This window comes from Haplochromis burtoni, unplaced genomic scaffold (assembly GCF_018398535.1).
Source record: "Haplochromis burtoni strain Fernald_Lab_line unplaced genomic scaffold, NCSU_Asbu1 Contig_137, whole genome shotgun sequence".
Lineage (NCBI taxonomy): Eukaryota > Metazoa > Chordata > Actinopteri > Cichliformes > Cichlidae > Haplochromis > Haplochromis burtoni.
In genome coordinates, this window is record NW_024582498.1 from 618045 (window position 1) to 634724 (window position 16680).

At 40.6% G+C, this 16680-nt stretch overlaps 2 protein-coding genes across 22 annotated transcripts in view; both read left to right on the top strand.

Moving 5' to 3' along the window:
* Window positions 1-14322, top strand: part of add1 (adducin 1 (alpha)) — a 28104-nt gene extending 13782 nt beyond the window's left edge. For 2 of the 21 annotated variants that reach the window (XM_042224390.1, XM_042224385.1), the window contains exons 5-18: window positions 943-1023; window positions 1192-1341; window positions 1432-1575; window positions 1666-1764; window positions 2084-2257; window positions 2342-2692; window positions 5708-5803; window positions 5911-6003; window positions 6362-6379; window positions 7387-7473; window positions 8437-8593; window positions 9324-9668; window positions 10587-10676; window positions 13421-14322. In XM_042224390.1, coding sequence (XP_042080324.1) covers window positions 943-1023; window positions 1192-1341; window positions 1432-1575; window positions 1666-1764; window positions 2084-2257; window positions 2342-2692; window positions 5708-5803; window positions 5911-6003; window positions 6362-6379; window positions 7387-7473; window positions 8437-8593; window positions 9324-9668; window positions 10587-10676; window positions 13421-13695 — 2160 coding nt within the window. In that variant the 3' untranslated portion in view covers window positions 13696-14322. Of the gene's footprint in view, window positions 1-942; window positions 1024-1191; window positions 1342-1431; window positions 1576-1665; window positions 1765-2083; window positions 2258-2341; window positions 2693-5707; window positions 5804-5910; window positions 6004-6361; window positions 6380-7386; window positions 7474-8436; window positions 8594-9323; window positions 9669-10586; window positions 10677-11489; window positions 12024-12080 lie in introns of those variants that run through there. The other 19 variants (XM_042224392.1, XM_042224395.1, XM_042224387.1 and 16 more) reach the window with 19 other exon arrangements.
* A 388-nt stretch (window positions 14323-14710) lies between these two features.
* The window catches only part of LOC102302258 (maltase-glucoamylase, intestinal), a 28698-nt gene continuing 26728 nt past the window's right edge, over window positions 14711-16680 (top strand). Inside the window, exon 1 of the mRNA XM_005931205.3 lies at window positions 14711-16297. The gene's annotated coding sequence lies outside the window, so the exon portion shown is untranslated. The remainder of the gene's footprint in view (window positions 16298-16680) is intronic.

Here is a 16680-nt window from a genome sequence, read left to right on the forward strand (position 1 = left end):
ACTTATGTGCGATCTCATTTCCAAATGACAACGATTTTAAAAAAAAAAAAAAGAAAAAAAGACGACGATTGTACCGCATTTTGATCCGGGACGTAATCTGCATGAAAACAAGCGCTCACTCTTCCTGCTCAACAAATGACAAGGGCGGAGCCTTATACCACGTGATACAGAAGCTGTGCCGTGTGATGCTAAAATTAGCAGGGAAAAAACAACGGAGAGCACGTCAGGGATGACGAGAAAGTGACAGGAGAAAATCCGTCCCGGTCAACCACCCAAACATCAATAACGGGAACCTTATACAGCGCTTCCCTATACCCGTCGAACTCCCCAGGCACAAAGAAATTACGGAGGCTATCACTTATCACCTGACCAAAGATATGGCTCCCATCAACACTGTGCAAAACGAGGGATTTAGGAAAATGATCAACACCCTAGACAAACGCTACACAGTGCCGTCCCGCAACTATTTTTCTATTGTTGCACTACCTGCTCTATACAGCAGTGTCGAGCAACGGTGGAGACGGAATTTCAAGCAGTACAACATTTTGCGGCAACAACAAAACGTGAGACATTTGTTGTTTTTATGTTTATTTATTGTTTTTATGTTCAGTCTCAACTGTTACGAAGTTGATGTGCAGTTAATAAGTGCAATAAATATTTATACTGGAAAAGAAATCGTGAGAGAATCGTGATCTCAATTCTAAGCCAAAAAATCGTGATTCTCATTTTATGCAAAATCGTGCAGCCCTACTCTGAACAGTGCACTAATCTGCACAGTAACTCCAGTTTTTTTTTTTTTTCCTCCACCATTTTTGGCTATTTGTAAATTTCTGCCATAGAAATTTACTTCTGTTCAGGATTCTGTGAGTATTGTTTCCTCACAGTGCTGCTCAGTTTGAGCCACCTTCAGTAATCTAACATTGCTGTCTTCTTGTCTTACAGGTCAGAGTGAATTCAGACCAGGAGCGCTTCCTTATTGTTCCCTTTGGGCTCCTTTACAGTGAAGTCACTGCCTCCAGTTTGGTAAGAAGCACTTCAGATCATTAATCGAGGCTTTGTTTTCCCTTTGTTATTGAATGAAGCAATTTCCCCTCATATTATAATACCTTGAGCTGCATGAGTTTACATCTTTTGAGATTAAGTTTTCAAAACGGGGTTATACAACCTTATACAATCTGCTATACCATCTAGGTGAAGATTAATCTCCAAGGTGAAATGGTAGACCGTGGCAGCACCAACCTTGGAGTCAACCAGGCCGGTTTCACTCTCCACTCTGCCATCTATGCTGCACGTCCTGATGTCAAGTGTATCGTACATATACATACACCTGCAGGGGCAGCGGTAAGCAACAGTAGTGCATGCTGTAAATTTACAATTTAAAAACATAGTTGGTTAGGTGTTGTCTGAGCCTGTTTATTTTTTTTTTTGCAGGTGTCAGCCATGAAATGCGGGCTGTTACCCATCTCTCCTGAGGCCCTATCCCTGGGTGAGGTGGCCTACCATGACTACTATGGCATCCTCGTGGATGATGAAGAAACTACTCTTATACAGAGAAACCTTGGCCCTAAAAGCAAGGTAACAGCAGAGTCTTTGTGTGTGTAATAGAAATCAAAAGGAGAGAATTTACTTCTAAAGGGAATTTTCTTTTTATTTCGTTTGTTTCAGGTGTTGATCCTTAGGAACCATGGCTTGGTGTCAGTAGGTGAAACAGTGGAGGAGGCTTTCTATTACATCCACAATCTGGTCACTGCCTGTGAGATCCAGGTAGGACACTGAACCACCTGGTAGTGGTAACACATTGTAATTTTTTTAATGTCAAACGATCCGTAATATTCTGGCTTTGTTGTTTCATGTGGTTGTCATACATGTTTGTATGCGTTTTTCACAACTAATGCTTTTGTCCGTTGTCTCTTTGTCTCTTTATACATGTTCATCTGTCCTTGTGTTGGATGTGTGTGTCTCTCCCTTGATGATGTGCTTGTGTCCTCATTCTCTTTTTTTTTTTTTTTTTTTGGTTTTGTTTTTGGATTCTGGATCTTTCGATGGTTTGGTCTGTTTGTATACCCCCCTTAATATTTTGTAGGTACGAACACTGGCCAGCGCTGGAGGGCCAGATAATCTGGTGATGTTGGACCCTGGGAAATACAAGTCACGCCCACAGGTCCCTGAGCCAGCTGGTGACGGGTCCTCAACCCATCCCAAGTGGCAAGTCGGGGAGCAGGAGTTTGAAGCCCTCATGAGAATGCTCGACAACTTGGTAAGCACAAAGGGAGAGGGATGATTTAAGTTATATGCAAGACACATACATAGTCACACATTTTTTTGCTTTGTCTCCATCCAGGGCTACAGAACGGGCTATCCTTACCGCTGCCCAGCCTTGCGAGACAAAGGTAAAAAGTACAGTGATGTGGAGATGGCCTCCTCCGCCCACGGTGGTTACTCATATGGGGAGGACAGTGACTCAGGTGCTCGCTCCCCATTGAAACACAGCTTCCAGCGCGGCCAGCGCGACAAGACCCGCTGGCTAAATGCCAGCGGCCGCCCCGATGAGCCCTCTGAGGACGGGGCCGACGGCAGCAGCCCCAAGTCGAAGCCTAAGGTGTGGACGAACATAACACATGATCACGTCAAACCCTTGCTGCAGTCTCTCTCGTCCGGTGTCTGCGTGCCAAGCTGTATAACCAACTGCTTGGTCTGTGCCTACCTTATTGTTCATAGTATAGATTTTACAGCTACCTTGTTGGTGGTAACGGGTAGATGGTCGGCATCCTGAGGGTCTGAGTACAATGAAAATGAAAAGAATGTTGCAAGTTTTTCCCGTTTTCTCACAGAACTGCTTGCCTGCTAAAATGCAAGTCGGTGCAATCTATCTTTTTACTGCTTTTCTTTCTTAGTGCTTAAATGCCCCAGTAATCCATCTTTCTACTGCAGTCTCTGTACTTACTTCACAGCTTACCTCACAGCTGTGATTATGTCTTGACTATTTTTACTCTTATTCTGGTATCCTAATACTTCATGATGCCCGGCCAGCTGCCCACAGCATGCCCCACTGCATGTGTAGTAGTGAAATGCATTGTTGGTGTTGATGTTTTTCCCAGAGGAGCGAGCAGCAGGGGTGTGGCATGAGTCTGCAGGTAGGCAGGTGAATGTGGCACAAACAGGTGATGTTGCTCCTGACCACCGTATTGTTCACAATCCCTTAATACACAACTGTGCATCGTGACGTTTGTTGCTTAAAGAAGAGTGAGAAGATAATGAAGTAAAAAAAGAAATTAAAAAAAAAAGTTCTTTGAGTTTTGAGGCTTTATTCACCAAAAATCTTTAGGAATCTGTATAGACGTACTATAGAGTAAAGAAGGAAGGTGGCATGATGAGAGTATTTATTTTTTCCAGGTTAAATATACTTTACACACACTGGATTATTCCAGATTTACTTCACTACAGAGTTATGCAGCCTGCTCCTTTTTTTAATTTTCCTCAAACACTTGCAACTGTTCCCAGTTGTGCATTTGTGCGTTTCCTCCTATTATTCATATTCTCTCTAATCTTCTGATTTCAGTTTTATTTCCAAAGTGGCTTTGAGCACCTCAAGGCCTGCATGAGTGGATCTGTTTGGGGCGGGGTTCAAAAAAAAAGAAAGAAAGAACTAAAACTTTTGAAATTTGACCTGACCCTTGAATTAATTATCTCCTGTTGGGAAAGTAGGAAATGTTGTGTGTGAGACTCTTTCTCAGTGAGTATATCGTGTTTACATGTTCATCTCATACTCAACCAACCCAATCCAGCTACTTCCATCAAGATTCCCTTCCTCATCTATCTTCTAGTTTGGCAGCTAACCAGCCAAGCTTGTAACAAACACAGGAATGAAGTCATGAGCTTATGCTTACACATGCCTAGTTTTCAAAGGTTGAATTAAAACATTTTGCATGAAAGCTGAAGATTTGATTTCTGTATTCACCTGCTGCTCATTCAGTTTGGTGCGGAAATGGGTTTTCCCTGCAATCATGCTGAGCATTACCAGGTTTGCGTTACAACCATGGGTTGTTTCTTCACATTAAGAGGAACACATTATTTAGCAAGACACCTAACACTTTGATCCTCAGCTGGGTAAGATATTCTTAGTCTGTGGTGTTGTGACATTCGATTTCTTTGTCCCAACATGGGCGGGTGTCCTCGGGTGTATTTCTCTCTTATCTCTGTCGTCCTTGTTGTTGTGTATCAGCCTGGAAAATGACTTTGGTGATGCCAGCTCACCCCTCACTGCCACTCTCGCTTCGTAAGCCAGCCTCATCGTCTTAGTCACCCACTCAGCCACCCTGTCATGTCTCACTTCTCCCTCACAACTAACCACCCACCCAGCTCCTTATTCCCCTCCACGCCTTACCCTTTTTACCACTTTTTGTTTCTCCATCCTGTGATGTTTTCAGTTCTTGTTTTTAAGTTAAAATAGCATATCAATGATGATGACAAATGAGGGTTTTTTGTTGATGAAAGAAGTTGGTTGTAGCACCAGTGATGCTGCTGTGGAGCACAGTGACAGTCTTGTGACCAAAAAATAACAAAGTCAGAAATTTAGGATGACTGCTGCTGTGACCTGGAACGCAGCGTGATGTGACTCACCAGTCAACACGTCACTTGTTATTAAAAAAAACAAATACAAACCCAAACACAACATGGAAGTAAAACCAAATGTTTCTTGGAATCCCAAAGAAGAAAATGAAGTTGAGTCGTCCAAACAAAAACTTGTTTTTGTGACTGCATCGAAGAGGAGGATGCAGGGGGAAACAATGCAGTGGAGGGACCAAAGCGTATTAGATCCGTGTTATACAAGTGATTTGTAATGAACTTATAGCTGCTAGGTCTGCTTAAATCTGTGTATAGGCACCTTTAAACATTTTGTCATTTATTATCTCAAAGGCAGATGAGTTTATACTCACCTAAATAATGTTAAACACGGTGTTTGCTGTAAATCCTTTAATGTCAGCTCTGATTTCACATTTGCCTTCCAACAGCCTACTGTTCCTTGATCTAAGACATGGATGTCAGAATCATTACCCCTGTTGTTGTCGCCCCGCTGGGCGGTGTGAGCGCTCAAGTTTATAAATGTGATAACTAGAGAACGAGGCAAAGTAGGATTTTTGAAATTCATACCATAGGTGTATCTGCTAAGTGACCTTAACCTCAGGAGTCAAGGCTCAATTTTTCAGGCCAGTTCTGGCCCACAGGCCTTATTTTTTGACTCTTAAGTACTAACCTAAATGATCATTTCCAAACTGATTTAAGCTTCCCAGTCACATTTCATCTCTAGTATGAAATCTAGTAACGTCAGGTATGAAATTCTACCGCTTTATTGTATGTTTAGTCATTCTGTGGAAATGAAGCGTCAGTTAACATTCTGTATTACTGGGAAGATCCTGTTATATAATACGTTGATAAAGTAGCCTTGGATAGATTATGTTGGTTGTGGTGTAGAGGAGTCCCCTGAATTTAAAGTGGAAAAGGCGCCTCATCATCATTGGTTCACTTTTTTTTTTCCCCCATTCAGACCACTTTACACTCATCCAGTTTTGTCAGTTTCAGTTGAGCATGATTCTTGTTTTGTGAAGCCTGCATAGTATTGTCTGATTATATTTTTGTGCTTGGGTTTGTCATGTCGTTTCATGTGTCTGGTTTTAGCTGGTTTTAACTCTTTATCTGGTGTTTACAGTGGACAAAGGAAGATGGGCTCCGCCAGGCTGCTGCAGTCAATCAGTTCATCCCACTGAACACCAACCCAAAGGAAGTCCTGGAAATGAGGAATAAGGTATCACAGCGTTCTCCTGTTTGCTTTAAGTGTTTCGTCCTTCTAGGAGCATATTTAACAGGATACTTTTATTGTCCTTTTTATGAGTTGAATATTTTTGTTTGTAGATCCGGGAGCAGAACCTGCAGGACATAAAGACAGCAGGGCCCCAGTCCCAGGTTCTGTGTGCCAGCACTGTGGTCGAACGCTCCTTTAACCAGGTCAGTGTGAGAACTGAGCACTGAAACACCTCACAGCTACAACTCTCCTGACCTGGAGATGAATGTGCACTGTTGAACTAGCTTGATTTGTGTCTGTTAGTGTCTTCTATTGAGGTTGGCTCAGTTAAAACAAAATCTACATTCTGTCCAGGTCAGGAGTTTCCCTCCTAAACCAAGAGGCTGCAATGTGTGAATATTGTGCATGAAGCTGTACTGGCCACTGTGAACTCTAACGAAAGACATGGTTGCTACTAAAATCAGATTTATGACAGAATAACTACGAAGAACAAAAATATGTCATCCGTTGTGTTTACCAGGGCATGGGGTGACTTTAACTTTAATTATTCTTTGATCACAGAGAGTGTCAATCTGGCAGGTGAGTAGTAAGTGAGAGAGGCAACCTCATTCTCCTCTCCAAACCTGCCAGCTCAGGCTGTGTCCATATTCATACATTGTCTTTCCTTTGTTTTAATTTGCTTTTAATATTTATTTTGTTTGTAGCAGAGTAATGGTTGTTACCTTACACAACATTTGCAAGCTGGTCTCTTACAATGCTAAAATGATTTCCATGTTATAGTCAAATAATTGTTTTGGTTTTTTTTTGGTTTTTTTTGTTTTTTTAAGTGCATGAGTGAGGGACAAAGCAAAGCAGTGGGAACATCCTAAAATGTTTCCCCCTGCCGTTTGTATGCATGACTCGTCCTTCCTGTCCAGCGTTGGTTTTTAGCTCAGTTAATAGCTCTGGTAAAACAGAGCTCTTAATCGTTTTTGGATTAAGATAATAAAGCTATGGGGGTAATTTAAAACTTTACCAGTGCATAACTGCTGATTAACTGCTGTTTTGCACTGTGTAGCACCCCCTTGTGTGGAGAGTTTGCCTTTACAGTGCATGTTTCTGGCTCTTTGTTCAGTCACTGCAAGCCTTTTCATAACCCTATGACTATTTGCGGAACCATCTCTCTTTGCATGTATTTCCAATATATGTTTGTATGGAATGGTGTGAATGCAGAGGTGGAAAGTCATTAAACGCAACGATAACTGAAGTATTATTATGAATTCATAGTAAATGAATACAACAATGTTGGGTTATTTTAAATCAGTTTATGCTCTTTGAGCCTCCTTTTTAAAGCTTTGCCCACCAGAGTTGACTTCGTGAGATCCCGTATTTGAACACCTTTAAACACAACACAATACTATACAACTTAACTTTTGTACTGAAATGAGATATAATCATAGTCTTTCCCCCTTTGTGCTTGTGTGTGTGAAAGGTTTGTGAATATTTGCGCACCTTCGTGGCTGCCTGGACCAGTGTTAATCTGAATGTTCTAGTGTTAGAGCTGGGTTTTGCCTTTTCCCCCCCCCTCACTGGGTTTACTATTGCAGGACGCCCCTCTGTCTGACTGTACAGACACTATTGATGGCCTTGATGTGTCCGAGGGCTCCTATAGTCCTGCTAAATCTATTAGAAAGGTACTCACTGCTCCAATCACTTTTTTCACACCATTATTCGACCTGTGAGACAGCAGATAGGCAGATATCTGGAACTAATGAGTGATAGTTTAGTGAGAGATTACAGGGGTTTTTGAATGTTGGGACTGGTTTTCTTCAACTGACAATTTTGTTGTTGGTAAGGATACTTCATGTTCAGTACACTCTGCTGACTCTGTCTGAAGGATGGATATTTTTTCAGACTTTTGTTTTTAACCCAAGAGGAGCAGTGAAAAGTGCTTAGATCCAGTAACATTGTGAATTTTACTGCATGCATAACAAATTGTGTGATATATAAACAACTGACTTACAGTAATATTCATCTCAAGTTGTGTATTGTAGTGGTCTGTGCTGTGAATTCCCCACACCACCTATATGACACAGCTATCTTAACTCATGCACATACATCCTCTGTGTAAGCAAATGGCACATACTTACAATGGGTGGGCGGGCTATGTGTGCAAGGCCCAGAAATGCTTTTATGTGAAATAAAAGGTTATTGTGAGTGCACAAAGGTTATGAATATTTGCTTTGTTACTATTCTGTTACGCTGTTGACTTGGACTGCTTGAACTGGACTCTTCAGTGCTTTGCTATATCAAAGCTAATTAAGTCTTAAAAGAATACCAAAGGTTTCTCTTTTCTTATGTGTTTTGTTTTGGGTTTTTCCCTTTTTTGTGCAGTTTTTAATGAGGAAACTTCCTAATTTTTACTTCTGCCTTACATTTATGAATTCATGGCTGATGATGCTAATATTGTGTTTCTGCCTGCATCTTATCTAATATTCACACTTCAGACTACATTTTGTTTGTAAAGAACAACTACAGAAATACAGAACTTTCTACATATAAAATGTCATTTATAGCTTACAGTACGTGGATTTTATTTTATTTTTTGATCTGCTGATTGTGCTTTCCCTTCTCCTCCCCTTCTCTGTGTTCTGAAGGGTGAACTGGTGACTGCATCCAAGGCAATCATCGAAAAGGAGTATCAGCCCAAGGTTATCGTCAGCAAGCAGGGGCCCAACCCCTTCACCAAACTCACCGATCAGGAGCTGGAGGAGTACCGCAGGGAGGTGGAGCTTAAACAGAAAGGAGGTGAAGGTGAAGAGCAAAGCAACATTGCAACTTTTTAAAATGATTTCACCTATAAGTTTCGTCTTAAAGTATCATAAACGTGTATTGGAAGTTTGCTTTACCTGTTTGTATCTAAACATTCAATTATAAACTGTATATCAAAGATGGCTGCAATCACCATGTCATTACCCATCAGTTTGTGGGCTGGAGTTTAGTATTTTGGCCGTTGCTAATTATTTTGAATTTCACCCGCATGTCATTTTCATTATACAGGTACAGTTAAATTGAGACTGGCGCCACTCATATGTCCATCAAAAAGTAAATAAATAAATAAATGGACAATAAATGGAGATCTCGGGGAAAACGTTAAAGAGTTGAGAAATTTGTTTTCTTAGCGATAAAATCAGACTTGATAACAACGCATAACTATGCGTCTTAAGGAGGGGACAGAAACAGCATTTCACAGCTCCCTTCTTCTATAGTCCCACTTACTTGACCTTCCTCAAGAGATTTGTTATAATTGGGGCAAATCAATAATTTTCCTATTGGTGGTTTACAGAGTAAATAACGTCACAGAAAATATCTGAGCTTTCATGACCTCATAAACATGATTGGGGGAAAAAATGTAAACAATAAGACTTGAAGTACGTTTAAAATCAGCTTATTATTAAAATAAATCCTACAGAATAAACTTCATACTTGCCATACTGTGATGTTATCTCTCCACACACACACCCACATTCACACGGATTCACAGTGCAGGGTCGATCCATGAGTAGGGGGGGATCAGCCTCTGCTGTACCCAGCCCGGCGCCTCAAACGGCACAGATGGGTCAAGCCTCATCATCTCCACCGTCTGCAGCTGACTCCTCCAGCTTAGAGAAAGCCCAGCCTACAGCTGCCACACCAGCCTCTGAGCACGGCTCTTCTGTCGGCGGAGCTGAGCCATCTCAGAGCGGAGCAGACTCTGCAGGAACAGTGGCAGACGATGTTTTTTCGACTGCAGACGAGGTTTTTTCAGATTCTCCACATAAGGACTTCCACTGTGCTGTGCTGCGAGCCCTCAGCAAGGAGCCCTCGGTGGTAGATGCAGCTAAGGCAGGTCAGGCTCCATGTACACCAGATAAAGTGGAGTCTTGCCTAAACTCTGGCCTTCCACTTCCCACCTCCCCTGCTCAGCCCTGGGACACTGGGAATCCCCCGCCTGCTGTGTTCTCTCCTTCTTCTGAGGGTTTGGAGTCTGCTGCAAGTGTTTTACCATGTGCAAGCACCCTCCATACCCACACTCTAATCTCTGAAGCCTTTGCTTGATTATTTTTTCCCCCATAAATCCCCTGTCTCTGATGTTTTGTCGAAGGCAGATCATATACCTTTCTGCAGTTTGATTGGACGAGGGGCTGAGGAGATAGGATGCTTAGAGTAAAGTTCATTTTTAACATTCAAACCTTCTGGCTCTATTTTTTTTCTTCTTCTTCTTTCAGGGTTCTCACTCCTCAAATGCAAAAAATGTTATTTAGTTTTACTTATGTATTAATTTTTGCTCTGTAGAATTAACTCTTGATGAAGCTGCATCTGAGCTCAATCATCCAATCAGAGTATCCCCTGTGTGGAGAACAATGGTCATTCTCTTCCTGCTAACTTGTCTTGGATACATCTCTGGTGGTGTCGGCTCTCCCTTCTGCGCATCTGACTAATTTCCATCAAACCTTGATTTGAATCAGGTTCTGGGGATGTTTTTAAGGTTGATTTAGTGGTGTCTGTATCAGTAGGTTTGCAGTGCTTTCTTGATTAAAGCTTACAGCTTTTGTTTATTTTGTTTAGTTTTTGTGTGTGTGTTATCTCCCCTCTCCTTTTGTGTTGCATTATGTGGGTGTTGGCACAGAATGACTCATTGACATAAAAATGTGGCTTTTAACTGTATATTTAGGCAAAAAACCCAAAACGATGATAACTACTGATAACCTTATAATCTGATGTAATGGCTATTTAATTGTTTAATGTCTACTCGCCTTTCTTCCAGATCCAGGGCAGCTTGTAGAGTCTGAGAACGAGCCCAAAGACCCCAAACCCACATCCACACCACCCAGCACCCCAATCAGAGCAGAGGAAGGTAAGTTAGCCTGCCATACTTGGCTCACTTATTTCCTACCTGGTTCAGCATGGGTTTCTCCAGTTCTGTGGCTGGAAGGTTTGGGTGTTTCTAGGGTCTACAGCGGGAATGCAGAGGCTCCTGCCTATCCACCTGCTTGTCTGTCTCTTGAGTTTGTTGTTGCTGTGGTCTTTAATAATACTACTATAAGTGTTGTGCTTTAATTTCTGTAATAACAGGCCAAGAGGTTTTGTTTATTTCATAAGAAATATTTTCAGGGCTGATAATCTGCCGAAAGCTCAGTTTGGAAATGCTGATAATAAAAAGAGCCTGTTTATCAGCTTTTGATGGACCATAGGACAGACTCATTTATTTTCTTCCTCTTGGTCTTTATTACTATTGGATTACACCCATGTCAGTGGTATCATTCCTAATGATACTGGAACTGACCTCTAAAAACAGGAAGTTATTTTTTATATTGAGCAATCTCAGTTGAAGTCATCTTAAGGGGTAAACGGGTATCTAGCTTTGATTGCAGGTGTAATCTAATACCAGAAATGTTGTTGCATAACATGTGTCTCTCTGTACAGTATCTCCTGTTCCCCCTTCACTTCCATTCTCCATCTACTTGGGGTCTATGAAGAATGGTTCCCAACCATTCTTTATTTTTGTTAATCTTCTGATATATATAAATATTTTATATATTTTTTTATCTTCATTTTACATTTTTGATTTTCCTTTTTTAATTTAACACAGTGCCTGTGGTTTGATCTGCATAGACATTTGTTTCTACTTGTGCTTTTTTTCTTTTTTTGTGGCTGCGATTACAATCAGGAGATGGAAATTCAAAAGAGTACCTGTTACCATAGTAAGTATGTACTGTTCCACCTCCTCCACACCTTCATAATTAACCCGTCACCCTCCACGCCTGTGTGTGAGCATCGACCCTGTTTTTTCCCCCCTTTCCCGCTCTTTGCATGGCTTCAGTAGCAGAGCAGTGTTCTGTGATCTAAACTAACCCCTTTTTGTCGGGGTGTGTGACTGATCAGACAGTTTAGACTCCTCTGAATCTCTTTCTCAGGGGTTGATGGGTTATTTCAGAGCTCCTCACTCATAATTAGTGTTTCAAGTTCATGCCAAGAAAAAAAAAAGAATGAATGAAAAAAGACTGACATTCACAAAACAAATTGCAAGATCCTTAACTCTAGTGGAGTAAGTGGAGGATGTTCCTGAAGTAAACCTCACACCGTACTTTCACTGTGTCACATTAACCTCTTTTCTTCCTGTCGACTATTCGCTATCAAACCTCTCTTGCACATTAGCACATTTCTGTAACTGTTATATGACACTGTATGTTTCTGTTCTGGGGAAAAAAAACTCAGGTAATGTTTTGAAAATATCTTTTGAATGTCGTTTGTCTTCCAGACGAGTCCTTTACCAGGTACACGAGTGCTTTATTTCTCTTGTGGCTTTCTGAGCGAACTTGCTGTTGGTTTAGCTGGTTGAAGCCAAAAGCTTGGCTGTGTGGTGGTGCTTGGTCTCCATTTTTATCTGTCTGTGTTGTTCGGCCTTATCTGTATACTGACAGACATGAAGATATGCGAAAACTGAAATGCGCTGCTGTTTTCTCGAGTCTTGTTTTGCAGTAGTCACTGTTGCATGCAAACGGTTTTAAAAAAATAATGAAAATCCAGTGCGAGCTTGCAGCAATACTTTTAGGATGCTGTTTGTGCCACTGACCCTTGAAACAGAACATCTATGATGCAGCACTTTTTTTTCTTTTCTTATCTTATCTTATCTTTTTTCTTTTTTTGCTGGGAGTGTTTTTTTGTTTGTTTGTTTGTTTGGTTTTTTTAAAAGACGAGAATTAGTTCAGGTCACTAGAAAAACCTTCCAACGTCAGTACTGACTTGGAGTTTTAAGGCACTCTCATAAACAAGCTTCCCATTGGCAAAATAACCCCTCACATCATGATGATTATATGGACAAGTTTAGTATTTAGAAATTAAACGGGATCTTTGCCAACAAGTATGCAAACATCTTATTCCCTTCCCAGCAGCTTGATTAATACTGTACATACTGGTGGCTCCTGTTGATGCTTACTACTTTTTGAGAGCTGATGCAGTGTTGAATTAATTCCCTTCCCCTGAAAAATACACTAAATACACTTAAAAAAAAAAAAAAAAAGAATCTTTGCGCTGTGGACGTTTCTCTGATTTGTGCGTGCTCTGTTGTATTTCATTTTGTTTTGTTTGTACACAGGGTACAAATGAACAAGGGAACTGCCCTCATTAAGATTTCCCTGTTTAAATGAAGGTAAAAGAAAGAATGCAGAGTGCTCGCTCAGGCCTGTCAAAGTGATGGAAATGAAAGGAAACAGGGAGAAGAATTCCCAATGAGAGCGGTGTTCAGTGCATCTTGGTTGAGGTTTTGCTCTGTAAAAAGCTACAAAGTTGAAGTAGTGGATTATTAGTATTTTTTTTCTTTCTTTAAATGTAGTGTGAGTATTGCCTGCGCAAGTGTTAGACTTGTGGTCACTGAAGCTTTCTTAGACTAAAGCACCTTAAGTCAGTAGTGTTTGGGATGGTTTTATTATGTCACATAAATAAATGACTGTGTGGACTGCAGAGAAAGGTGGATGCATCTAAAATAGAAAATCGCATGGATTTTGCAGCTTACCCAGTTGTAGTAACGCCGCTCAGCAGTGCAGCTCCATTAGTTTGTCCCCTGAGTCCACTAACTCTCTCCATCTGCCCCTCCACCAGAGTCCTTGCCAGAACAAACCTTTAAGGATGAGAGTGACGCAGCCACCCTGAGACAGACCCTTCCAGATTTAACACCCGATGACCCTTCAGATGCTCCAGCGCTTCCTGCCGAAGACTCCACCCCCGCCACTGCCGACACAGCCGAGGGGGAGGAAGCCGCTGACGCCGGCGACCAGGAGGGTGACGAGTCTCCCAGCAAGTCCCCCTCCAAAAAGAAAAAGAAGTTTCGCACTCCTTCCTTCCTGAAGAAAAACAAAAAAAAGTCTGAGTCCTAGATTGAAGAATGTTGGATCGGTCCTCACTGCTGGCTCCTGTCTCTTTTTCTTTCTTTCTTCTTTTTTTTGTCTCTGCTTTTTGTCTGATATCATTACACCGTCAAGTTTCAAGCAGGCCACAGTTACACGCCATTACTTTTTAAAAAATATATAATTTGCCGCTGGCTTATTAACCTATTTTCCCTTGTGTGTGCCAATTTTGTATACAATGTAAAAAATGAAATGCATAAGGTTTTTAATTAGTAGCGGCTTTTAGTTGCGAGTGAGTGTTGCATTTTGTCTCGTCCACTTCATCTGGCCTTTTATGCATGTCTCTTACTACAGGCCCACATACGTAATGTGAGGTTATTTTATTTTATTTTTTTAGATTACTACTAAACCACTGTAACCACTAGAATGTATTGGGATTGTATCGAAATATATAAGTGTCTTTCAGCAAAAGCAAAACAAGAAAACATTGAATGCAGACAGAGAAGCTCATACCCTTTCATTTGACTGGTTTGAAACTCTGACAGCGGGAACTACAAATTGCACAGCACTAATTGCATCCCTGAAGCCGTGCATCCATGTAATTACATGTTGGCAGAGGAAGAGAGCGACACTTCAGTAGAGGACGTGCTCGTGGGGGAAAAAAAAAAAAAAGTCCATATTTTTTATTTTTTAAATTTAAACCAATCAGTGCATTCGATATTAAACACACCTGGATGTTGGTTTTGCTTCTGTTTTTAAACACTCTAAATACCCACCTGGTTAGGTAGTTGTAAAGTGCTTTCTATCGAGTTTGATTTCTACTGATTTGTATTTTTATTTTTTTTTTTTTTTAAGTGGAATTTTATTCTAATATTTCACAGACAAGCACCATTAAAATATCCATCTGAGGTGCTTGCAAACCTGCAGATGGTGTTTTTTCTGAAGCTTTAGTGTGAGTATAGTTCACAGCGGCGTGTGAGTCAGGAAATGTGGGCAGGCATTGCGCTTAATGATTATTCTAAGGGTTGATGTAATGTATTTGCTACTGGCTTTAAGGCATAAGTATGAAGGAATGTGTAAAAATAAATCTGTTTGTGGTTCCCATATTTTTTTCTTCCCAAGCTTGGCTTTAATTTTTAGTTTTTTTTTTAGTTTTTTTTTTTGCTTTTTGCATTTACTTCTGTTTAAAGTCTCAATACTACATAATGTGTATAATTCCAAACTTTATTCTGCATAAACTGTCTTATTTCACTCCCTGAATAGATTGAGCCATGATTACTTCCTGTGAGCACACTGTGAGCCTCCCTCTTTTTCTTTCTTTCCTTTTTTTAATGAACTCAGACAACACTTTGAAATAGTCGGTTATAGATGCAGTTGTTACTGAACTTATAAATGGCTGTTATGAAGCATGTCTGGACCTCTTCGTGTGAAACGTCACGCTGCTCAAACCTACTTTGTCCCTGAATACCTTCACTTGTTTCCAGTTGCACAAAACAAAAAGTTCACTGGAGAAGCGCTTCCGTTCTTGTCAACCTGATGTAATCTGAAGATTGAAAATGAGTTGCGCTTGAGGTTGCAGGGCATTAATATCAAGGCCTATTCCATGCTTTGCTCGACTTGTTTCTCCATCTTGTTTTAACCCACGAGGAGCCAAAAGGCATCGCAGGTGCTTTACTTACACTGCTGAACGTATAAGCTGAGAACTCCTGAAGGACTGCATGACAAGAGTGCATCACTATAACTACCCCCTTTAGATATGGCACACTAATTTTAGTGTCCTGATAACAACAAAGCCCCCTGTAGTCCTTTGAGTGTACCATATTCTTTTTTTTGTTTTGTTTTGTTTTTATAAATTGCTTAATTTTGCTGATTTGTATCCTCAGTCTGAACTGCTTATAGTTTAAATATCTCATCATCATAACATCCACACACTTAACACTTCACTGCTTATTTGTCATGGTTATTTGCCTCCTTTCTACAACCATGAATAAAAATACTACAATTAAAATCACTTTTGTGTTATAGTGGTCATTTACAGGGAATTTCATGGTAGATGATGTAGAAGTCGCCTGCAAGGAACTCGACAACCCTTTTTTAAGTATGCAGTAATAAACTGGGTTTGTCAAGATAAGTCAGAAGAAATATAGTTTCTCTTTCGCCGCCATCCATTTAAGACTTTCTCGTAGTATTTTCTTTGAAGTGGTCTCCAGCAGTAGTCCAAACTTTTTAGATGTAGTGTTAGTTTTCTGAAAGCCTGCTGAGAGAGGTCATGTTAAGACAGGCACTATTGCTTGTTTATGTTTCCTCTCTCCAGTTTGCTGAAACAGCCGATCTGTCTCTGACCGTGGTGCTGAAGTTGCATTTAAGAATTAGAATTTTACTAAATTCTCGCTCTGTTCTTAAACTCCTTCTTTTGTAGATGTGCCATAAACGCACCATAAAAACACACCATTTGTTATAGTTCCCACTGCAGGAGGTGTCTTTTAGGACCTCATTTTGGCAGAATGACACATGTAGAGACAAACGGCCAAAGTTCACAGAGTGAAAACACTACCAGCCTCACTATTGCAGCTAGCGATCATAACCAACTTCGCCTATCACCAAGAGAAGATAATCTTTCGTCTCTTTACAGGTGAGTTGAAGGACAGGGCAAAGCTTCATAACCACACCTCCAGAAGAAACACTTGTGTTATTGGAGGAAGTATGGCCTGATTTATCCAGTGAATGATGGTCTTTCACAACATCGTGGCAACCGCTAGGTACTGTCCACTGTTTGCCTTTTAAGCACTTTAGATGCTTTTATGGTTTTAAAACCTTAATCTTAATCTGATTGAAGTAACTATCAAAGCTGAATTTATGAGTGTGTGTTGAGGACACACTTAAGCATGACACAGCATAAATTTTGTGTGTGTGTGCTGTTGATATTTTGTAACTATTCCATTCTCTTGGGACACAATAAAATGCTGTAGATTTATGTTTTTATTACAGATTATGATCACTAACAATAAATGCTGA